General features: G+C 37.9%; 1 protein-coding gene across 2 annotated transcripts; it reads right to left on the bottom strand.

The window, feature by feature from the left end:
• Positions 1-1,155: 1,155 nt before the first annotated feature.
• specc1la (sperm antigen with calponin homology and coiled-coil domains 1-like a) lies at positions 1,156-25,372 on the bottom strand. Of its 2 annotated transcripts, none has more exons than XM_087796531.1 (16): positions 25,253-25,372; positions 15,896-16,052; positions 15,692-15,818; positions 13,749-15,379; positions 12,844-13,051; positions 12,700-12,773; positions 11,394-11,569; positions 10,996-11,159; positions 10,508-10,626; positions 9,592-9,682; positions 8,968-9,057; positions 8,709-8,868; positions 8,446-8,548; positions 5,031-5,147; positions 4,893-4,952; positions 1,156-3,314 (listed from the first exon to the last, which is right to left on the bottom strand). In XM_087796531.1, the coding sequence occupies exons 2-16, from the start codon at positions 16,019-16,021 to the stop codon at positions 3,225-3,227; spliced, it is 3,336 nt and encodes a 1,111-aa protein (XP_087652657.1). In that variant the 5' UTR covers positions 16,022-16,052; positions 25,253-25,372; the 3' UTR covers positions 1,156-3,224. The 2 variants fall into 2 exon arrangements, with proteins under 2 accessions (XP_087652657.1, XP_087652658.1); XM_087796532.1 differs by having other exon boundaries at positions 11,008-11,159.
• Positions 25,373-25,894: the final 522 nt, after the last annotated feature.

The raw sequence follows: 25,894 nt of genomic DNA, 5'->3' as shown, positions 1-25,894 counted from the left end.
ATAAATAACATTAAAATGTTGTAGAGCCATTATTTAACTTTTATTTAACTGTTAATTATTAATGTTAATTATAATTAATGAATTGTTAAATAATATTAATAAGATACCTGGACATATGCTAGCTAGCTAAAAGCTAACATGTTCCATTTGTTTGTTCGTTTTATATGTTACAAAACACACATTTCATAATTAAAATATTATTTGTACTGTCAATTTCTAAAAAACAAAATTTATAAATAAAGTCACCAAAAAGTAATTAAAGTCAACTTTCAATTTAAGCATGATAGCAAAACCAGCTCAAGCATGTTAGCTGGAGCTCTGCTAAAATAGTGGTTAAGATGGTGAATATTTGAGCAAACAGGTATTTTGAAACATATTTCAACAACTTACCTCAACCTTCCTGTCTTTATCCATGACCTTCATTTCTCATTGAATTAGAGATGAAGAACAACTGGTTCTATGTCACAAAGTTGCTTAATTTTTAAAGATTTTTTCATGCATAACCAACAAAAAAAGGAGAAAATTAAAACACGTAAAGAGGTACACATGGTAAGAAGTTCAAGTTATTTTGTCTGTACTCTGAGAAAAAGGTAACTTCCTTGCAACAAATTAGTATTTATGGAAGCTCATGATAAACACTTTTTTTGTGTGTGTCAGAAGCCTTTTCTCCCAATAAATTATCATTAAATAATATTGTTCCTGTGTGTTTTAAGTGTTTTTTCCCCCCCAATTCTGAATTAATTAATAAATGTAATCAGATTTAGAAACAAACGTTAACCCCACAAACCATGTTAAGGAGAACTAAATAATCATAAGCCTTCAAATTTAATTTCAGTTTTTAAGTGTTTATTGTAATTATTATTAAATGAATACTTTCCTATATACATTTTTTGTGAGGTTTTATCAATGGAGCATAAAAATGATAAAGTATAAAATTGAATATTAATTAGATGAATATCTGTTCAAAATATATAGAAAACAGCTCAATACAAGCATTGTCAAAGAAAAAAAAAGAATGGAAAAGTAAATGTAATTTTCTTGACTGTGATTAAAAATGGCGAATACCAACTATTTCGACATTAGAATTTACTATACAGAACTTGAAAGTGTTGGTTGAGTTTGGTGCTCAATAATGAAGACAACAAAACAAGAGAATTAATCTTTCAATACTTTATAACAACTGCCAAACAAGCAACATAAAACCACTCGTTCATTTAATACTGTAGCTTACTCACTTTATATACACACATGTTATTGGACCACTCAGCACCGCATCGGCCAGCAGAGAAGTCAAAAGGTAAATCTGTGAAATAAGTCACTTTTTGAATAAACAGAAAAATAGTAGTGGGATGAAAAAAAAAAAAAATGCTAGATGCATTCTTTGCTAGCACACACACAGGCACGCAGTCACACACACACAATCCACCGGTGAACACGCTCATCATGGCTGCATCATGGCTGCATCATGTGGAGGTGGAATTTCCGCCCCGGCTCCTCGGCCAGCTGTCTGGTCTCTCCTCAGCATGCAGAGGTTGAGTGTTCATCAATCACTTGGCACTTGTGCATTCTGGGCCTCGAACGGTCTTTGGATTACGACGGTGAGATCAAAACACATTCCACCTCCAACATCAGGAGGCCTCAGATCTTTCTGCAGCCTTCAGACGTGGGCTATAAAACACACTGGCCAGCGCTGGAACACCCACCCAAAGGGCCAGCTGATTGACTTGAGCGGCGTCACAAATTCGCTGCAGATGTTTCCAAATGTCACTTGGATCACACAGGAAGAGCATCGCTACGGTCTTGCTGTGGTTTAGAAACGTAACAGGAAGTAAATCTGAATCATATACAGCAACTCATCTCAACCAAATCGAAAGCAGGGTGTTCCACTAGCCTTCCTTATGTAACTTCAACAGTCTTGCAACAGAGGCACCTTAAACAAAGTCCATTCTTAGCATTGGTTTGAAAACCCGTTCACTCAGAAGCAGGAAATTGAGGTTTTAAACTAAAAAAGAAGGCGCTTACTGAAGCCGTGCTCGTGTGGTGTTCCAACCATAAAGACTTTGTATAAATAAACAGCAACGTAAATACAACATTTGTGAATACAGAAAATAAATACAGCCACAAATTGGTAAACAGAGCAGACAACACTCCGAATTATAGCTCATTAGCTTCATAATAATGAGTCACAGTTGAATGTAGCGAAACATGTCACAGATCAAGGTTAACTTAAGGTGAAAGACAGCTGGGTGTGGAACAGGAGAGCGAACCAGAAACACTTCCATGTTTTAGTTTTCGTTTGCAGTAAAGCATCATGAAGATCCGTTAAAATGAGTTCTCTTCAATTTGAAAGCGCTTCAGCGTACGATCATAATCAAAGGTGTGAGGAGCTCCTTGAACAAACCCTGCTGGTTCATGCTTCAGGATTTCCAGACTCACACTTGTCAAGAACCATCGAGCAAATTTTTTCTAAGGCACTTCTAAATTGGCTTCAATTCTTAAACTTGTGCTTGGCTCAAAGCTGGAACTCATATTTTTTTTTAAGCAACAAACCAGGAATCTCTTTGTGCATCTAAACGTCCTGTGCCTAATGTAACCAACCAGGAAGAATGCAAGGCAGCAAAACAACATGTCTTGAAAAAAACAAAAACAAATATACTAAGTGATGCTAAATATCATGTGCTGATGAATACACCTGTGCTATATTAGTCACGACAATGTCCATGACAACCAAATCTCTATTCAATATTTGGATCACCGCTGGAACCCTCATGAGCTCAGAGAAAACTTACGTGAGAGCTACGATGCATTTAAAATATATGTACACACAAAAAAAAAGTCAAGCAGGCACTTCAGCTCAAACACAGGCAGCGGTAAAAACCTATAACTGGAAGACAAACTTGTCTAGTTTGAAGGGGACTTGCAAGTGTTTTTTTTCCAGAGAACCGCTCTCTTGATGGAATGTTCTCTGAACAAGAACACTATAGGGAAATAAGCACGAAGGTGTCGCTAGGCCAGCTGGAAGGCACGGGATTATTTAGCTTCTTCAGGCTCAATGGTATCAGTGCAACAAGCAAGACCCTCTGCTGTACCACAACAACAGCGACGCCCAATCCCAGGAGGGGGTGTCGAAGCAGAAACTGTGTAGTGGATGTGCTCGGTGAGGTAAAACAGTCGTGGTGGCGTTGGCGGTGGGATGTTAATGATCCAGAAGGCGATGGTGCCGGTCAGGTCTCGAAGTACTTGTAGATGGCGGTGACGTAGGTCATGACGCTCTGCCAGTCCGGTCGCTCCGTGTGCACCATATCGTTGATGTCCTGCAACACAGGAAGATGTTCAAGACAGGAAGTGTCGCTCTCTTCTCTCCATGATAAAAACACGTCACTTGACAATAATGTTGTTGCAAACTTGAAGATGCTTGTGAGGTCGATGACACGGGGAAAGAGGGGACTCGCTGCCAAAAGTTTGGGTTCTCAAGAAATATGCCACGCCAACAAGATAAACACATTTCTACAGCTTATTAGGTCAGTCCGTCTACGTTGTGTTTTTGGATGTGTGCCTGTTGAAGTGTGAACATTTAGTTTTTTCTCGCTATGAGGGGCCATCAAACCAAAAGACAAAAGATATTGTTTTAAAAAAAAACAACATAAAAATTAATGTCAATATTCATTTTGAATTAATAAAAAAAATACACCATTTCTTGAATTGAAAATATTGAATCAGCACTAAATACGAAAGAGAAAGGAGAAAATGTAATCCTGAAGTAAAAGTTTGATGATTTAGGTTTAAAATTGACACAGAATACTCAAAAAAAATTATTTAGTTGTCATTTTATCTATAAGGTTTTTTTACTTGAGGAGTAGTAAAGTTTAATGCAGACTCATGAGGGCCGCATCAACACAGGCAGAGGACCAACACAAGTGTGACACAGGGTGAAAGTATTGTGATTTAAACAAACAGTGTATAAATCCAAATGAAAAAAAATACAATGTTATATTGAAATTACATTTATCTTGTTTTATCTTTTCTTAGTAACAGGGACTATGCAATGGTTCACGCCTGAGAGCGGTTGCCGACTTAAATCACATTCTTATTACAAAAGGATGTTCTTCATGAAAAGAAATGCATCCCATGTGTGCTTATAGTCATAACAAGATTAAAAACAAAAAAAAAGTATGTCAAAGTTCAGTTTCCTTAAACATAAGTCACATGGTTGGATATTTTCAAAGCTGCGTCCTAAAGATGAACCATCATCACTATATTTGCACATCTGTTCAAACTCAAAACTGTTCAGGGTCATATGAAATAAAAAGAGAGGCAAAAATAATCCTTTGACCTTTCTTTGTGATTTTAGGGTTAAAGCTACAGGGGAGCCCGAAAAATATGTTTGAGGTATCCCTTGTGTTGTCTCAGGGTGAACGCCCTCCACCACTGCGTGTGTGTTACACCTGTTCACCTTGACCCAGAGACAACACAAGGGATAAATGTTTAATGTTTATCAACATTGGGGTGATAGGAGTGTTTTTATTATTATTTTAAATATCATTTTTACTTTCTAGAACAACAGAGAGGCAAACAGTCTTGTTTACTCAGAAAGGTAAGTGTTCCGACAGCCTTCCTGCGCTCTCCACAACAAGGTGGATTTAGTTAGCATTAGGTGAGATGAAGTGTGCATAACTTCTGGTTAAACAAAACCTCAGTGCTTGACCAATCACAGCAGAGTGGGTGTGGTTATGGATAACAATTTAAGTGTTTTCAGTGGGCGGGGCTTAAGCACATTTTCTAATGTAAATATTTCAATGAAAAGAAAAGACAGACACATACAGAGTACAATAGTGTTTTTTAGTGGTATTTAGTATAAAGATGGCAAACCAAATCGAGAGCAAATATCTTACCAAGGTGCATTTGATCCCAACACTTTCTGCTGCCTGGAAAGCAAGGGTGAAGTTTCTCTTCTAGAGGACGAAAGAAGAGAAGATGTGAATCAGGCTGAAAGGGTTCATTCAGGAGAACTGTGGCTCAGCACGACTTGCCTTGTCTTGGCTGGTCAGTTCCTGGTAGGGGATGTGAGCTGGCAGGTATGTGTGGAGCACAGCGCAGAATGCCAGGCCATCGTTCCAACTACTGCTAAAGTTGGTGATGTCAATGTTCTGCAAAGGAAATATTAACGATTATTTAAAAAAAATTACACTGAAAAATAACAAACTCACAAAGTCAGAAGCATGGAACAAATATATTATTATATTATATTATATAACAGTGTTTAGAAATAGTTCCATTTTCTTACATCAAGTAGTAAGCATGTCATTCCTAAAAGGGCATCGAGAAATTTAGTAATTATGGTTAAGAAAAGATGATGTTGCTGTGTATTTGCAGTAAAATCAAATCATTTTTAGGTTAACATGTAAATCATGTAATCATTTTTTTTTTTTTACAAACAAACAAATTTACAATCAAACGATTCATTGTTGTGTGCGTGTGTGTGTATTAAACACATCCTATTTATCTGTATGTGTGCATAGTAAATAATAAATTATTTATTATCAATATTATTATAATATTGTTATAACATGCATTTTATTGTTGTACCACAGTTCACACTAATATTGGAGTTGTACCCAAATATAATTTAAATTGCAGTTGCTTTATTAATTTATTTTGTCAGTTTCTAATAACCTTTTTCACAAGACTAAATTGCATACATTTATATAAAATCTTATATAATACAACAATACATCAAGTGACTCAAATGAGTTTATTATTTTGCCCAAAAGACAGAGCAGTTAAACAAATGCATTAGTTATAATAGTAAACTAGTGTTCAAATATTGTTCACACCATGAGATGGTTTACTTTAACTGGTGAAACTTGGTTTTGATAAGAAAAAGCAGTTAAGCCTTTTCAGGATGCAGGCAAAGGTTAATGAATCAAATTGGTTGCTGTGTACACAGGTGGGGCCGCTGTCAACATTGGTGTGTGCGCGACCAAAACTGTGACAGCCATGGTGTTGTGCCTATTCATGCACCATAAAAAAAGATGATACATTAAGTACTATTTATCAATGCAAGTGGATTATCTGTTCTGATGAGAAGGGATTGGCCGCCCTCTTCTCTGCACCAACTGTACGTCACCAGGGCATCCAGACGTGCAGGCACGCTCGTAGCTGAGCCCTCTCACCCGGGACACCCCCTAACTGGTCCTCTCCGGCAGGAGACTCAGATCGATACGGACCAGAACATCTTAGCTATCCATCCATCTCCATTATAAATGAGAAGATTTCTATAATTCATACAAAATGACTCATGCAATAATGCTCACATTTTTTGGTGTGAACAGAGTATTCATTGAAGTATGAACTATAATTAACTTAAAAACTATGGATTGCAACTTTTACATGTATCCCTTTATCATTCATTTCTAATTTGTCGTCAAATAAATATGTGCAGATTAAACACATATTAAATGATAATGATAAATGAAAATATCACATACATAATGATCACATTTAATATCACAAGTTATAGTTAAAGACAGAATCATGTCACATTAGAAATATATAAACAAAGACCTAGAACTCAACTAAATAATCAGTTCAGTGTAAAGCCAAGTGCTTGTGTTTAATCTTAAAATCTTAAAAAAAAGCTAATCAGCTGATTTTAGCTTTTTTTCTTACAGTAAATCAGGTTATAATTTGGTTGTCTATAGTTGACAATGTTTGTCTGTAGTTAAACTATATTATTATTAAACATATATGATGAATATTAGACTAATATTATGTATGGTTAGCATCTTAAAATCGTTAAAAAAAATAAATCTGTAGACATTTTTTGGTGTGTTTGATTGTACTTCAAAATTATATGATTGATTTACGAATTGTTTGATGTTCGCAAAACAAAAGTTGTCCATGATTGGAAGTGTAAAACTATTGAAAAGTGACTAAAGCTGTAACCAAAACATGTTATGGACAAAATTTAAAAACAAATATAAAAAACTTCAGCAGCTATTAAAGCTGCACGACAAACCTGTGGCACCTTCTCCTACATATTACTTCATCATTATTTATTTTCATAATAAAAAGACAGGAAACATTTCCCTTTAAACTAATAAGATAACTTTATAGCCAAATTCAACAAGACGTGAGACAACAGTTGTTACTTCAACCATCAGCCAGCCAACATCACATGGTCTTTTGATAACCTGTCATAAAATTGTCATTTTAGCAACAAAGAGTTTGTGCTTAATGGTGCTCACTTCCTGGAGAAGACCAAAGATGCTAAAGCAACCAAAGCCACGCTGGCCAAAAACTCCATTAAGTGCTGAGGTGGATAGTGGACACGCCCGGTGATTGTTGTTAATGTTGTTTCTAGGTCAGTGCATTTTAATCTGCTCCCTTCTGGGTAGAAGAAAATGACAGCCCACCAATATAAATAGGAATAATGATGTCCAGCATCAGAAGCGTTGGACAGACCAAAATAAAAACATTTAGCCTTTTTAAATAGCTTCAGTATTTATTTAGCTAAATAAATAAAAGTGAAATCCCAAAATTAAATTACATTTCCTGATATCTTATATCTAATTTTGAAACAAAAGAAAGCATTACCTGTTTGAATGTTTTGTCAGTATTGATGTATCCCTAACGTCCGTAAATGAGCCCATTTTAATCAGACCTCGGCAAAGTGTGGTTCGCCAACAGATCTTGAAGCCCTTAAACTTTACAAGGTTAGTATGCAACTCTTTCAATGAAAGCGTCATGTACATAAAATAATTATATCTTGAGAATGGGCTCATAAAGTATTATAAGCATTACTGTATAAATGATGGATGTAAGCATAAAATAAAGTAGGAACACTGTCTTGTAATTATAGTACAATTAAAGGTTATATCTTGAATAGATGTACTTAAAGCTGTTAACGTCTACCCCTTATAATACTCAAAAAAGCCTAGAACTATGATATACCATGATTATAAAGTGTCACTATTTCTTAAAAGACATTATAATGTGCTAATGAATTTACTCATATATGCTCAATTACAAATTAGTTCATAGAAAGTGTCACAAATTATCAATTAGGAGTTAAATTACAATTAGTAATTGTTAACCTTGAACTACTTAGTTTTGTGTGTTGTGTCACTCAAAGTCAATTGTAAAAACATCAAAGTGCTTTAATATGACCTCTCCTGTGACATTATTAACACTCTTTAGAATGGCTGTCATTTTGTTCCATTTTGTCTTAGTTACTTTAATATATTTACTATACGTTTTGTTATTTAAATAAAAATGTTACCTTCCTACTAATAACCGAACTACATATTAAATTGGATTTGAGTGAGGAACTAAAGTAATTTTTTTTGTTAAACTTTGATAAAAATATGTTTTATTCATGTACAATACCACATTTTGTGGTTTTCGTGAGAAATGGGTGAAATCAAACATATCTTCATGACCGACCTGATAGCCCTCAGTCTTCTTCTGACACCACTTGAGCAGAGCGTTCCTCTTGGAGCCTCCGTACTCTCTGGCCAGTGCGGACAGCGGGTCCTTCCTCTCCTCCCTTGGATCCAGACATGCGCCCGGACGAAAAGGGAAAGAGTTTGTGTCATTAAGGCAAACAGATTAGATAGTAATGGGTGTTTGCTCAGAGTGATAGAGAAGCTTTCATGATGTTATTTAGGTTTCCGCGTTTTTAAGCAATGAGTAGTAAAAGGTTTTACCTGAGGCGACTCCGAGCTGTGGGGGTGATGGAGGCGGTGGGGGAGGACGAGGACAAGGAGAGCGGAGATGAAGCGGCGCTCATCGACATGAGTGAGCTTGAGGGGGCACCGTCTGGTGGAGAAATATCCCTCTTTATCTCCTCACTGCTGCGGCGGGACACTGTCCAAAAGAAAATTACCATTAATTCAACACATCTATTAAAAAATATTCGACAGCATGATATTTATAGCGTGTTAAATTTCAATATTTAATTTATACCTGAGATGGACTTTGAGGAATCCATGTTGGAGACTCTCTGGATGACAGAAGGGGGGCGGCTGGCCGAGGCTCCCCGGAGGAGGTGCTCAGCTGTGAACACACACATATATAGATTTATACATACACTATTTACATCACATGCAGCATGGGTGGCTCTATAAGGGACTTCCTCTGAATTGAGATAGGGGTCAGAGAGAAGACACGTTCCAGTCCCTCCGAGTTCAGGGAATACTTAGCAAACTGGCTCCAAAAGAAAAAACAATAAATCAAAGTAAAGTAAACTGGAGCTATGGTGAATTCTGCACGTTCGCATGAAGGACTCGGTGTGATCCGTGGTGAGAGAGAGGCTCAGGGAAGAGCCACTTCATGTGGGGGCTCATTATTTTCCGTTCCACATCCGATCTGGTGTTTTAATGAACACGATAACAATTTAGACAAAAGCTTCCGAAGGCAGCTCCCCAGGGAAAACTCTGAATCAACATGGCACATCAGGAATTAAGGATCACGAAAGTAAGTCGAGAGAAGAAAGTCAAACCAAGGTCACATCAAATACTACTTCAATGTATTATTATTGTAAAACAATTGCCTTAATGTTGACTTAATACAATAAGGAAGTGTACTTACATGACATTGTGATATCCGAGTAGCTTGACCTCTTGTCACTCAAGGAAGAGAGAGGTTTGGGTGCCGACATGGATCCACTCACAGAGTGTCTCTGCAAGGTAAATGGACATTTGTAACTAATCAAAAAAACGTTCATTTCTCTTAAGCCATTATAAAAAATTATTGTTGGTAACAATTCAAGAGCAAAAAGGATCACATATAAAAAATAGACTCATAAACAATGATTAAGTTACAGTAGAGCAATCCTGGTAAAAACAGAAGATATAGATAATAGGTGGCAAACTCTGGCCTGTCATGTAATTTTAAGTGGCCTGCAAGACACTAAATAATATTTCCCTTGTACTTGGACTCTAAATAAAATTAAGATTTTATAGTTCTTAGTCTATGTACTGTTCGGCGTGTGACTTGATTCGAGTTGAAAACTTTGGCCACTTGGTTGATGTAGTTTAAAACCCTGTTTTATATCAATGTGTTGGAAGTATAGAAATGGTAAAGGAGAAGTAAAAAAGTAAAAGTTATGCTAATGAATTGGAAACCGTCAGAGGTTGATGTCACAGCATCTAAACACACTTTTCAAATCTAACTTCTTGAGTTATACATGAGTTGTTAAAATTTGTGTATTCTTAATAACCCTCTATATACCGTAAACATAGCATTTATTGAAGGTTACCAGTATTTAAGGGCAATTAATTATGCATTTTAATTTGATTTGCAAGTAGTTATTAAATAATAGTTACCTGTAATGAAACTAAAATATCAACATATAGTTTTATCCATTAAAATTGTGTCAACAATCAAATACAAAACAGCAGCATGAGCAAACACATTCATTATATAAAATAATTTGTCCAACAAACTTGTCTTGTTAAAAACAGATTTGCTTGTAGGAAACTTCTTGGATGCTCTGGGGTCGTACCTGTATTGGGGACACAGCAGCTGCAGGTGGTGTCTTCATAGGACTCGGGCTGAGGGGGGTGCGTGGTAGTGGGGCAGCAGTTGCTGTTGGGGTTACAGTGGCACCGTTGGTGGGTGGACCTTAGTGAAGACAGAAAGAGAGGCTTCAATCTTTAAGGGATCCATTTCTTTATTTTTTATTTTAAAAAACAGTTTTAGAAGAGGAAATTGAGTAAAATGATTAACAATAAGAAATACTTCAGTATTTGAAAAACATTTCATCACATGACATGCACTTCTGGTATTTTTATGAAAAAGTGTTTTATGTTTTATGAAAAAGGGTTTGAGTGGAAATATTTTTTATTTCTGATCATATGTAGAAAAAAAAAAATCAAAATCACTTCAATAAAGAATTTTGAAACACTAAACTCATGATCTGCTCAAATACTTTGACTTTAATGAGTGAGGATTTATGAGTTAACTAGCCCTGGTGATGGTGCTGTGTAGTACCTTGGGACGCACTGTCAAAGCTCTTTATTAGTGTTTTAACGGTAGGGGATGGTTCCGAGGAGGTGGACGATCTTCTGCTGAGACCCATTCCTTGTCTGAGCGCTGCCAGGTCTCTTTCCACAGCATTCATGTAGTTGTACACTCTGCCCCTCTCCTCATCCTGCCTGAAAGACAATTTAAACTTTACCTAACATGGTCTGACAGCTACTTTAAACATGAGAAAATGTGTCATATCCAGACCTGAAAGGGGAAATTGTTATCATGTTTATCTAATATTTCTTAATAAGAAATGGGATCGAGGGGAAAGAGCAATAAATATATCAGGAAGTGTTTAGAAACAGAAGACTGATGATGTCGATGTGACCGTGGATTTTTTCCAAATTTTCTAAGGGTCTTACTTGCGGCTCTTGACCTCATCCAGCTCTTTGCCGAGTTTCTCATTCTTCTCCTGTGCTTCTTGTAGCCGCCTCCGCAGATCTCCAATCTCCTCCTGCGCCTCCGACTTGATGTCATTCGCGATGACGACTGCGGTCTGCAGGTCGGCCTGGAACTGACGCCACTCCATTGACTCCTCCTGTATATTAGAGACTTGAGTGTTAGTTTACTTTTATACTCGTCCGTCACTTTCAGTAAAATCGGACATTTGTACAAAACAACAAATATAAAGATAACATACTGGTGTTGAAAATGGGGATAAACAACAAATGTTTGATAAAATATGGTGAAGCATAGATATGACTAATTAAAAATTAAAATATATCTTCCTAGTTTCTGAAAGTTAAACAAGCAATCTTCTTACTGAAACAATATATTAAGTTGTTAACTCAAACCGGAGGTGTCATACAAGTAACTGTTTTTTTTTTTTATGTTCCTACTCAAAAGCTCTTCCAGTGGCCTTTGATTGTAAGTAAGTAAGTACTTAAAGGTATTTAAAGTATAAAGGGCTTTTTCAGACCAGGGTCACAAAGCCCTTAAACAATCAAAACAATATTCAATAAAGTATATACTTCAAAGGTCAAAATAACACTGAGAACAACACAGGAGTTCCAGAAAATCAAGGAAAAACCTGCATGAATAAGACAGTCTTAAGATGTTTCTTGAAGGAGTCAGTAGATCCATCAAACACAGAGAAAGAGAGGAAGATCGTTCCAAAGCTTAGGAGCAACAGCCTGGAAGGATTTCTCTCCTCTGGTCCTGAACCGTGTGCGAGGAACCATCAGTAGATTCTGATCCACAGGGGGTGTAAGGCTGTGCATTTTCTTCACCCTCAGAGCTGGACCTCAAATGTTTTTGAAAATGTGTGATTTAAAAAAAATAAATCAAATGTATTGTACACTTTTACCACAATCTTAAAATTATATAACACCAGGATACATCATTAACTGGACTCCATTGAAGTGATAGTGCTTTATAACGGCAAGGCATAGGCTTTACTGCCCCCTAGAGGCACGGTGTTGTATACGCAGCTATTGTGAGGGATTGTGTGAAGATTTAAGTCAAATACTGCAGCGAGTTTGAACCGTTTATTATTAGAGGGATTGTTAAATGCCTTCTAAAAAAGTTAAATGGAGCATGTTTTCTCATTCTTGTTTACCCAGCAAACCACCTTACAGAGGATGACTTAGTTAAATGTCTTCTTAATTATATCTTCTTTAATAACCCATCATAAATAAATAAAAAGTATTCATCTAGTATAAAACTGACCCTGAGTCGACGGTGCAGGATCTTAATTTCTCTCTCCATATCGTGCTTCTGGTCCTGAAGCTTCTTCACAGAGTCTGTGTGAAAACGTATATCCATGAACACACAAAATCTCATAATTGTATTAGTATAAAGAATCACACTCACTCTCAAGGTCAGTGATTATGAGGTTGTCGTGCAGCTTCAGTGCCCGATGTTGCTCCACCTCGTCCTCCAGTTCAAAAATGGTTTCCTTCATGTCTCCGATCTCCGTCTCCTTCTCCTGCAAGTCCAAGCGCTGCTTCTCCAGCGCTCGCTCCCGCTCGGTGAGTTGCTGCTGCACCCGCGCCTGAAAGTCTCGATATTCCCCGTCCAGCTGTGGACGTGATAGTTGTATTTATTCCTTGTGTAAATATTACACACATTTGGTTATAACACCGTTTTGATTGTTTTAGAGCTTTGTGACCCTGATCCAGATAAGAACTTTACAAATATAATTTCCTTACTTTGTTTTCTTCATTATATATTTTTGTCATTTCAATTGTATTAAAAGGAGCATTGCAAAGGTGTGATGTAGCCTCAGGCAAAAGGAAATAATTATACAATTAATATAATATGAGAGGAGGTCTTTCTCATTTTTTATTTTCAAAGGACAGAATCGTAAGGATATTAGAAAGTGTATTGCCACAATATTATCAAAAAAGGAAGCTCAAATTGTTATTTTAATTAATGTTTTTTATTCATAAACATTTTATTTAAATCGAAATCAAAGAAAAAAAAAATTGTAAATTGTGTAATAAAATGAACAAATAACAATTCAGAAGTGAACTATTAATGAATGATAAAAATATGTTAAAAAATGTTAACATAACTATATTGTCACTTTGATAAGCTTACTTCAAGGGACTTGCATAAATACAACTATGTAAAAGACGAAACACAATTTGTCAGTAATAAGTCAAAGTAGACATTCTTTTTCTCATGACTGGTCATACTATCGGGATATAATTCATGCTCATCTTCACTAAAGTAATGAGGGCAGTTATTTTTTGTCACGCTCAGGTAAGACTGACCTTGCTGTAATCTTCCTGCAGCTGTCCCAGTTCATTGTGAGCTTGTTCCATCTTTTCCTGCATCTTCGCAGCTTTTGCTTCGGCTTCCTCTTTAGCCAGCCGCACACTCTCCAGCAGCTGGCAGATATCGTTCTTGTCTCCCGCCGTGTGAAGAGAGTACAGCTCGGCCACCCGCTGGCGCTCCTGATCGAGCTGGGTTCGACACCGGCTCAGCTCCGCCTGATCGCTGCTCACCGCCAACTTGTACTCATCCAGAGCGGCCACCATGGCGAGACGGCCCTGTCTCTCCGACTCCATGATCCGCTCCATTTGATGGTTCCTCTCTTTGAGCGCGCCGATCATCTCCTGAGCTTCAGCGTTGTCCTGCTCGGCCATCTTCAGTGTGTTCGACAGATGCTGTTGCACCCCGAGAAGCTGCTCTCGTTCGAAGCGAGCGTTATCGGCCAGATCTCCGTATCGTTGCTCCAACTCCATGTAGCGTCCACTCTTGATGTCCTCCTCCAGCACGTACGATAAGTGATGTTCTTCCAGCAAGGAGCGCAGATACTCAATCTGTCGCCCGTAGAGCTCCAGCTTATCACTTTGCTGGCACAGAGAGTCCATGAGAATGACCTTCTCCTCTCCAAGCCGCTCGTTCTCCCCATTCAGCTCCTGGGTGATCTGCTGCAGGTCGGCCAGCTCCTGCAGGGTAGCCTGGAGCTCCTCGGCCGTGCTGTGCTGGTTCTCTTCCATCTGATGTATGCGCTCGGTCAGACAAGCCACGGACACCTCGCTGGCAGTCCCACTGCTGCCCCTCCGCGAGTGCTCCATGTTGGACGGACACTCCGACTCGGATGACGACGAGGCTCCGGAAGGGGCGTCCAGAGCGTCGTCGCTGGATGTGACTGCCTGGTAGACCTCACTCGACTCACTGTCCAAGTTGTCCACGGAGCCGCCATGCTGGTGTCCAGTCAGAAGATCCTCCAGAGAGCCGGGAGCAGACCCTTCCACAGAGGAGGTCAAAGTACCCGTGCCACCTCCGTCGCTCTGACCACTGCCCGCTGCCAGGTCAGGGCTCAGAGAGGCATAGTTGAAGAGCTTTTCGGAGGCGTCGAGTCTCTGCTCCAGAGAGAACCCTAAGGCGTTGAGACGATCCTTAAGCATACGGTTCTCACTTTTCAACAGGTTGAGCTCCTCTCGGATGGCGTGGTTCTGATCTTGTAAGAGGAGCAGAGTTGATTCCACATCAGCTGCGGTGATGGCTGACACATGAGGCTTCTCTTCCTCCCCCTGTACTTCCTGTTGAACCGGCTCCTTCCCTCCCAAACCGATCTGAACCCTCATGTCTCTGAGCTCACCGCGAAGGTGGAGAATCTCCACGTCTTTGCTTTTAGCTAAACCCAACAGGTCTTTGACTTTGGTCTCCAAAGCAACTTTATCGCTAATCTGACCGTCTGACTTGGACTTGCTCATGCGGCTTTCAGATTCTGCCAAAATCTGGCTGCGAGAGCGTTTCCCCGAAGCCCCATCACCTGCTGCGCTCCCTGTGTTTAACTGCTTCTTGTTGGTGGATGCTCTGGACGTCCGAAGTCGGTCTCTGGATGAATTAGGCTCTTTTGTAGTTGACGAAGTTGCACGCTTTGTTGAAGTGCCTTTGGAGACAAAGAAGCAACATTTTTAAAATGAATTTGAATTTTAGAAATGTCAATCAATACCCTTTATTCAACAGGGTAAAGAAAAATGGAAAAAAAAAAGGAAAGACATCAAGATCAAGCAGCTACATTGTGCAGTGGACTGACTTTTATTATAGTTCTAACCTCGTTTATAATTCACGAGACAATTTCAAGTCCATCCCAACTTCATTCCAGAAAGTCGAGCAGAGAATTCAAAAGCATTTTTGTCTAGTTTGACTCCGATTCTTGGCATCCGTATGATCCAAGTAAATACCCGAAGAGTAAAAATACCTGACGAGGTCTTCTGCTTGCTCTCTTGAGTGTTGGCATTAGTTCCAGTGGCGGCGGTTCTCTTGGATTTGTTGACCGCAGGATTTCCTCCAGCCACGGCTGCTAATAGGTCATCGTTGCTTTTCACCTGTAAAATAAAAATAAAGTGTAACTGCTTAATAATTTGGACATGTTAATAAAAAAATAAAACACTTTGGAACAAACCTTAGACAAGGGAGCACCACCACTTGTCTTTGTACCAGTCTTTCCAGAGCCAGTGGAGGAGATGGACTCTGCTTTTCCTCGATCGCTGCCCGCCTTACTCACGGCTGGCCTGACCGACTTCTTCATAGTGAGGGCTCGGACTCATTTACAGATCAATCTGTGGACAAAGAGTAGATTGAGGTATGAGTTACATGTTGTTCTTTAATGCAGAGCTATCAAACTCAATCACACAAAAGGGAATCTTATATTATTAAATATGAGCATATATGATGCAATATGCAATATATATATATATGAGCAAACATGTAATCAAATGCCAGATTTATAAACAGGCAATAACAGTGATATTATTTCTAATCAATATTTGTATTGCAATGATCAGTAGGAATTTATATTGGTTTTTTTTGAAGAACCTGTTTTACTTTGGTATGAACACACAATCTACATTCAATTTCTTCTAGCCCAGGGGTCTGCAGCCCGTGGCTCCTTCACTTCCTTGATGCGGCTTTGGCATTTTAAAAGACAAACTTGTTGAAAAAACTTTTTATTCGTTAACAAAAATTAATTGTTTACGAGAACAGTTCCTTTGTCATTTAAATGAAATCTGATGTCCAACACGTTAAAAGGTTGCTGACCAATGCTCTAGCCATAATTAAAATATTCATTCATTCATTTTCTACATCTTTATCCCTTACGGGGGTCGCAGTGAGACCGGAGCCTATCCCATCATAGGGCGAGAGGCAGGGGGACACCCTGGACAAGAAGCCAGTCTGTCGCAGGGCACACAAAGACAGACAACCATTCACACACACTCTCATACCTATGGACAATTTCCCAAAGTTCACAATCAACCCCTGTATGTTTTTGGACTGTGGGAGGAAACCGGAATATATTTATTTTAATGAATTGCATCATTCGTAAGAGGCAAAAGAAATTGTGCTCATTAGTATAGTGTGTAGTTCAAGAAGATTGAAAAGGCACTCAAAGAAGTTTGCTTGGAAATTCTTTAAGGAAGATTCAACACTTAATAGAAGATTGTCAAACAATCATCTATAACGTCCACTAGATGACACTAAAGTGCACATAAAGATTTGGACTTCAAAGGTCATCGTTTCTCAAGAGAGAGAACAACAAAGCATTGTCTGTGTGGGAGGTTGCAACAGTAAATATACATTTATTTGGCTGTGGAATGTTTTCTTTACTCGCACAGACAGAAATAGTCGGGAAGGATATCGCGCTACACTGCTCTGGTCAGAACCATAACTGGTCAAAAGATTTTTTTTTACAGGTCAAAGATAAAGCTTAGACCAACAACTGCTGTCATAGTTTGAAGAGAAAATAAATAGTTGGCCGGTTACCAGGCCACTGCTATGATACAGTTCTTCTCTCACAGGCAGGAAATCCCTCAATTCCATGTTTGTGCAAGCTGTTCTGATAACAATTCACAGTCCCAGTTTCTGTAAACAACTGGACGACCAAGAAAAGATGAAGTCGGATTTAAAAAGGGTCCTTCTTGAAGGGGATATGTTTGAATACGCTGCAGAATTAGTACCAGATGATACACTTGTTAGTGAAGCAGGAGTTAACTGCTGCCCTCACTCCAATAAACTGTGTGCAATTGGCAACAGTGAGGTGTTGACTCTGGCTTTTGTGAAATAACTGAAATGTGTTCATAAAAACACACAAGAGGCTTTATTCAGTAATGTTCCCATTTTGTGTCCAGGTCTGATGAGAACCTGATGCTGAAATACCAACGCAAGGGATTTAAAGGACAAATGGAGTCAATGGACAAGTACTTGAGAAAACCCTGGGGTGTATTTCCCCAATAGTCTATTTATTGTACAGAGGAAATTCATCCACAATCAGTTGTTGAAGTGTCACTAGTCTTGTTTTTGTAGGGAAAGAAACAAAAGCCTCAAATTAGATGTAAATCCGGCATTAAATCACACACGGAGAAAATCAGGTCAACTTTCCTCAGAGTAAGCGAAAAAGTTCAGACGGACCTTCTGCTGGTATCTAGGTCCAATATGTGCTGCAGGAATTAATCAATAATTTTATCAGATTCACAAAAAACTGCTCCAGACTCTAAGCTAGGCTTCTGCTGTAGTCTTAGGCAGATATTGTACATTCCCTAAACTCAGGTGTTGGAGGAAATGTGTCACTCTGCTCAAAATCATCCACTTAAATGTGCTTTGGGAATTTGCAGCATACAGCTATACGTTTAATGTTTTTAGCAGAAAACCACATATAAGAACGGACTCTTGCCGTATGATACCACATCAGACTTAAATGTTGGCTGGCAATAGAATGCAGCTTAATACTGATGTCATGGAAACCATAGCGTCCAACTAACTAACTTGGTGATGGTAGATTTAGTAACGATGGTTATACAATATAAATAGAGCGAATGCAAAATCTCTAACCTACTTTTACTTAGATGCCTCATTTAATACTGTGATTATTGTGTGGGACAAAAAAGAAGATATCATTATATGCATTCATTATATATATAAATATATATACACACACACTGATGTAAAATAAGTGAGCTATAAATGCTATTTATCATATCATTTACCTAATGCAGAGTACAGCACAAAACCTGCCACTAAGTAACCCATGGACGCAGCTAAACTTATTTTACTCATCAACTAGGAACAACTAAATGACAGTCTTTGATAACAGATACACAACAGATGCATGGGATGCTGACGTTTACAGCTGGTATTGATATTGGAAAAACAATGAAACGCTGTATAAAAAGCCACCAAAGAGTTGTTTGCTTTAGAGAGAAGTTAGTCTTTGACAACGCCGTATGGCTGATGGTTAAAATAAGATCATTTCTCTTAAAATTCTACATTGAAATGTTATGATATTTTGTAGGACAGTAGTGAACTCATTGATTGCTACTTGCAATAATTATTTATTTATAGCATCATAATCCTGTAATCAAAATATCTCTGTCTTCTAGAAGGCATCAATGGCAGTCAAGTTTTGTAATAATAATAAGATGTTGTTGTCCTAATGTGAAAGCCGCACATTATTTCCTACTTCCGATTGCTGTTTTGGGATTTAAAAGCCAAAAAATCTAAACTTTGAACTTTAAAAAAATATGATAAAGAGCTATTGGATATAAAATAAAGATAGGTGACAAAATTGATTGCGATTCATCGAAATATTGATATTTTCTCACACATTTAAAGCGTGTCACTTGGCAGCTAGAAATAATTATATGAACATGTTGATAATAATAACAATAAAAGAACATAGAAGAACATGATAATCACTTTAAGACATAATAGGGATGTTAAACTAGATCACACAAGGGATAAAACTCTTTGAGCAATTGAGCTGGCAGCCCAAACAAAATGTGCATTTACCAAACTTTCCTTAACAGGCAGTACAGTCTGATTGCGATATTATCTTTTTTTTTACTTCAGTGTTAATCCTCCAATAAATTCCTTAAATCAGTTTTACTGTTATTGGAAGTCTATGTATAGTTTTTGACATTGATAATCTATTTTCTTAACTGAAATATAACAACGGCATCTTGACATGTCAAAGCATCAACCTAAACATTAATCCATTTCAATGCTGGAACAACCATCCAACAGGCCAAATAAATGACTTGGCAGGCCATAATTGCACCGGGGCCTTGAGCTTATCAAATTTGAGTTAGAATAGTACAAAGACTAACTAGTCCATTATGTTTCCTAAATTAATCATACATTTTGTCCATTTGAGTATGTTTTAACCCAAATTTATATAAACACTTTATTCAAATATAAATGATAAGGAACAAATGGACAAGCAGCAGATATGGAGTAAAACGTCCTTATTTAAGGCATCAAGAGTTTGAATATGAAGGGCTATATACCTTCTTTTGTTGCTGCCAGGTGGAGACAGTGGTTGCTGACTTGCACTGCATGAAATGAGGGAGTGTGCTCCAGCTACGGCACAATGTTTGCATTAAGTTGTGGAAACTTAAAACCTCTAAAAGGGATTTGGTCAGCATTATAGTCGTTAGACGGACAATCTAAATATTACGTACACTTTAGGGCAAGTTGTATTAATTTGTTATCACAAATCCCTTTTTTAAATTTCAACTTTCAAAGCGCTTGTTTAAAATGTATTTTCAGAACTAATTGTATCTTCACAGAGGTAAAATGTATTAGATGTACAAGTTGACCTTCATAACAGTTTATTTTTTTAATGAACTCTGAGACAAATAAGTTAATTTCAGACACCATTAAACTTACTGACAACAATAACAGCCCAGTGAAAGTTCTCACAGCCACCAAACACATGCCACATACCACGGTGGACAGTTGTGTGGGGGTTTACAGAGAGGCTGACTGCAAACAATAGGAACAATCACGGCTGCCTCATTGGGAGGAAATAACAAAAACTGTGTTGCATCACTGTCTCTCTACTGTACAGGCCTGAGGGTGCCGGACCGGAGCTAAAAACAAAACCAGAATTTGTGTGGCAGCCAACTCCAAAAAGGAGCCGACTAGTACCTTTAATTCAACTCCTTTATTCGACCATACACTTTATAAATACGAAAGGCAAGGGGCATTTAATTTAGAGTTTGTTTTTGAATCATCAAATCCTTCACTTTCTGCATCAACATCTGAGTTTAAAGCTTGCATTGTAATCCTATTCCCCCGATGTATGTGACCTCAGCAATCTCGCTACATACATAGAGCGTGACAGGCCTGTCTCAGCTTGTTTAAATTGCGGATTACAATGTCATAGCAAACGTCATAGTCCAGCATCTGATACATTAAACCCTGCACTATACTCACACTTTGCCACAAAAAAATGGTATTGACTCACTTAGCTTTGCTTATCTAGGTCACATTCTATCAATACTCTGCAGTAAGTCTGGATAATGATTTCAACACACTCCCAAATATTTTAGATTTCTCGATATTGATCCATCCATCTTCAGCCTATCGGAGGTCAGGTCGTAGGGTCAGAAGTTGAGGGCGAAAGGGAGAGTTCCAAATTGTTTACAGGACAACTGAACGATATCATCTCTCCAATAAGGCCTAGGGCCTCCTTATCTTAATGTGGAGAAGCACTGCTAAATTCTCTCCTGGATGAGTGATCTCCTCAACTTTGTCCAGACACCTTGTAGAGATTTTCAAGAATGTTACTAAAAAACAACTATATATTTAAATGGTCAAAAGTATTTGACCATAAGTTAGAATATGAAGGTGAATATCAGCCTTGCCTTTTGGCCCAGATAATGCATAGTGTCCATGAAAGATGGTTTCATCTTTGAAGGGGGAGTGCTGTCACAGTAAAGAAATTAAGTTATGTATATGCATTCATTTTGGACTTTAAAAATGGTGACAATCATTAAAGTAACAAAATCAAATCGAATTGTCTATGTTAAGGCTAATAAATCAATCAAAATCTGTCAACCGCTGCCTACGTTTAACACATTTCAAAGGTTGTATTTAGAACGCTGGTGGGGAGTACCTAAACCAATGCACACCCATAATCCTGCATGCTGGTCCTTTAATCTTCATCCAAACCAATGGTTCTGATACCATTCAATTATGACATTATAGCTAAAAAGATGTCTTTCATCAGCAACCTGTGTTTATGTGATTTTTAAAATCAGAATAGTTTTTGCTCCACTGTCTGTGTTTAGTGTGTGCATGTATTCATAACACATGTTAAAACAGTTCAGGGCGTTTTCGAAAAGTACTGACATGTGTTCTCAACAACTAGCCAGTTTTCTAAGCAGCTAAAAAGTGTGTCACTGCAGATGCCTGAAAGTACGTGCTGCGTCCTGGAAAGCTGAATTTTGATTGGGTCTAAATAGGCATGAGAGAGCAGTGGGCTTGAAACCAGAAACACTTTTAAATGGGTCAGTCTTCTCCTTTGCTTTCAAAATAGGCAGAAGACTTTGGATTTTTAAACCCAAAAATTGAAAAGGGAATTTACCGTGACATACAACAAGCATACTGTTGTGCATCAACAAACAATAACCATAAAGACTTGTGGTTAAGAAGTTAGATACATCTAAACAACTTATACAACAATAAACATGCTTAAACCTCAAGATGGATCCAAAAGAACTGAAGTACTGTAGATCTTTAGATTGTCTCCCTCATGTACTTCACGAACTTGACCTTTGAAAGAATATTATGACTTTAGGGTGGGTTAGCTCATCAAATCCACCAATGTTCATTCTAAAGGTTTTATTTTAGTTTAATAACTTGTATGTCAATGTCATCAATAAAATGTATAAAAAAAAGTTAAAAAATATAGTGAAAAGTATTCCAGGGAAATAATTGCCTACGCTACTTTTTACTTTTTTACTGAGACAAGTAGATTGTTGCTAGTACTACCATGCTGATGAAGTTAGTAAGTTCATCAAGTAAAAAAAAATATTTTTATGGTGAACTTTGGACGAATTAAGAGAAGGAGTCCAACAAAACTGTTACCCTGGTATAAAATGTCAACTTATAAACCTTTGAATAGCAACAAACACCTCTGAGCACTCAAGACACGCTTAAAGGCTTCTCTTTGGCTCTAAAACTTTATTTAGCAGTGTGGGAAAGCTGCATTAAATACGCTGATGCATTGTATTGTTTATGTACTTAAATACACATTTCAAAACAAATAAAAGATAAAAAAACCCTATTGTAATCTAGCTCACAGAATAAAAATAGATACAATCCCCAGTGGAATGTCTGAACGGTCTACAGTCAAAAGCTTTCTTTTTTTTTAAAGTCACAATTTAGTTTTTCATTACAGTAACACAATAGAAAAACATGGTTGCAAGATTAGCACTTCTCGCAGAGCTGAATTAAACGAGGATGGAGCAATAAAGTTTCACACTCTGATTTGTACTCCCAACTTTAATATGGACTAAATTAAACAACAAATGATGAATAAATAAATGAACCGAGGCTCTCATTCACCACAGCAATGTAAACTATTTGAACTTCAACCCTGAACACTACAAGGGATTTGTACATGTCTAACATTGACAGATGACCACTGTATATTACTGATGCTTATATTTACAAAGACAAATGGCGAGTACATGATCTGACACGTGGACACTTGGCAACTTGTCCATACAGGAAAGAAAGAGCAGCTTGAGCTCCAGAGGCCCGTCCTGTCCCAATTCTAATTAAAACAGAGCCGCAGTATTTGATTTGAGCGATCATGAATGCAAAGCATCTGATCCGTGGCGGAATAAAGAGGAACAACAGCAAGCACTGTTCCTTTCCAGATCAGATACATGAGGCCAGCGATGACAAAGAAGAAACAGCAGAGTCACAGAGCAGGAGGGAGCATTACAGCTCTCATAAATACCCCTTCCTTGCTCCCCATCCTAACTCATGCTTTAACTGCGGGGAGGCACTTCCTTGCCATAACACGTGCTTCCTGTGGTGGCGTCTCCAGTAAAAAAAAAAAATTAAAAAGTAAACCCTACAAGGGGGAGCATGTGTACAGGGACAGACAGGCACCAGTCTGCCTGAGACAGAGCAGACACTGTTAAACTTCTGATTTTAAAAGAGTCTGACTACTAACTCAGGGTGTCAGATAACATTGTGAGAAGATTTACACGTCAACCATAATTCATTATAACCAGGTACACTAACTTAGTGAAAATATGAATACTATCTGGCAAATCTGGGTCACAAAGTGCACTTAGATTTAACTACTATAAAGCTGCTCAGTTGAGAAGGTGGGGAAAACTTCCTGCATTTCATTTCATGTCATATTCTGTAATTTTTCTGTAAAGGGATTTCAATAGTCCGAGAATGTTTAGAAAATTCTGACCTACATAATTGTTTTGAAACTTTACAACATAAGCTCCCAAAAGTCTAGTTTCCCCCCAAAGACATCTTGTTTTTCTGAAAAGCCTTGATGATGCACCGCCAAGCAGGAACAGTCCATAAGTCATGTCTACAGAACTCAAACCAAGGGAGAGGATGAAATATATCTGGTCCCAAACTCTTCCAGGAAAAGCTAGGAAACATCTGTGATCACACCCACATAGAATAAGGCTTCCCAAGAAGTAGAATACTCTAAACTGTAGTGCAAACCGGATAGAAATATATCAAAACCAAGCATGTCATCTGTGTGCCTTTCTAAAATGTACATTGTTATTTTCCTTTTGTTATAATTGATCTTATGAAATTGCCATCAAAATTGTTCAAGAACCGGTATCAAAATGAAGGTATCTGTACCAGTATCTCCATTTTTTTGGTACCCAGCCCTAGTATCCAATTGCCAAAAAATAACTACACCCCTAGATAATTTACATGTATGAGCAAAATAAAATAAATAATAAAAATACATAGATAAAGAATGGGTGGACTATTTGAGTACTAGAGCTACAAACTAATTTTTGTTTGACTGCCCATCTTCACAAATATAAAGAAACATCTAAAATATTGTGTAGTTGGTTCTGTTTTGGTCGTCATCAATTTGGCCAGTGTCCAGTGGTACTTCCTGTACTGTCTGATCTTGATTCAAAACAAATGAACATTGAATCATTGAGTGAACCAACCGACATGAACAGAACAGTATTTAAGTCTTTTTCAATTCGAAACCACCTCTATAGAGGCGAAGAAAAGTGTCAAACAGAATCACAAACACACTCTCGAGAAAATAACAAAGTTAGTCGGTAAGCAATGAGGCACGTACGGAATGTCACTCGTCTTACTTCCTGTTTGAACAGATGCCTTCAAAACAAAAGTTTTATGGCTAAAACTAACGTGCTCTGATTTTGTTTTTGCTGGACAAACATCGGAGAAAGACATCCTAAAACATGTCTCGTGTAAAATGCTTTAAACGAGAGCATGACATCAGAAACCATTGAGGGGATCGAACTGCGAGGTCTAGGGGACAACTTTGAAGTAAACTTGCCAGGGCTTTCTTTACAAGCGACATTGTAAATGGAATGTTATCCAGCAAACAATAACGTTTTATGTTACCACAGATGAATAAACTAAAGGGGGATGATACCAACGTAAAATAAACTCTAAATAAATGACTTTCTAAATATAAGGTGACATCAGTCGGTCACTGGGTGAGGTTTATTTTGAAGTATTCTTCATAAAAAAAAGGGATGAAATAAAGATGGATGTGTATCAAAATTCAACGGAGAGGTAAAAGTGTCACTAGGCGTTCATTCTCGACCGTTCCTCGAGGTTTGTGTTCCAAAAGAGTTCATTTTTTACCAACTATTCGTCGGTTACTTTTCTGCCATACAGACCAGGGCGACGCTAGGGTTGCTAAAGCTAAGCGAAGCTAACAATGTTAGCATAGCCGGCAAACACAGACCGCTCCGGCAGAAAGAGGAGAAAACACACAAACCTGCGGTTCTCCCGGCGTCTCGGCTACACGGCCTCATGTATATCCATTTTATCGGCGCTTCGAGACCTTCCTAAGGCTGCTGGTGGGACGAGTCGAGGCAGCATCAGTGTGGGCTGCAGCTCGTCTGTGCGGATCCTCCACTGCTGCCCCCTCCTCTGGTTGCATCACTTCAGCATCACCCACCGACCCGGGGGACACTTCACTGCCCAACCCTGCAAACACACGAGCTCGAATACACGTTTAAATAAAGGATTCAACTAGTTCCAACGAGGTTGTCTCATTGTTTCAATGTTTTTTTTCTTGATCAACAATTCACATAGATTTGAGCTTCAAAACAAATTGTGTAAAAAATGTCAAACAATAAAATTGATGCACAAAAGAGCACTTGACAGATGAATCCTCTATTTTCGTTTTTAAAACGGTCCTCCCTCTTCTGAAGTTACAATTCAATTAAACAAATTAAAAGTCAATACCAAATCATATTTGTTATATAATTAAATAGGGCACTCAGATAATGAAAACATATTTATTTATTATATAGACATAACATGATGATAGACTTTAATCTTTAAAACACAACCTTGAAATAGGGTCTGGTGAGACTATATATATATATATATATATATATATATATATATATAT

This window comes from Callionymus lyra, chromosome 1, assembly GCF_982586985.1.
Source record: "Callionymus lyra chromosome 1, fCalLyr1.hap1.1, whole genome shotgun sequence".
In the NCBI taxonomy this organism is placed as follows: Eukaryota; Metazoa; Chordata; class Actinopteri; order Syngnathiformes; family Callionymidae; genus Callionymus; species Callionymus lyra.
This window is presented reverse-complemented; position numbering and strand designations above follow the sequence as displayed.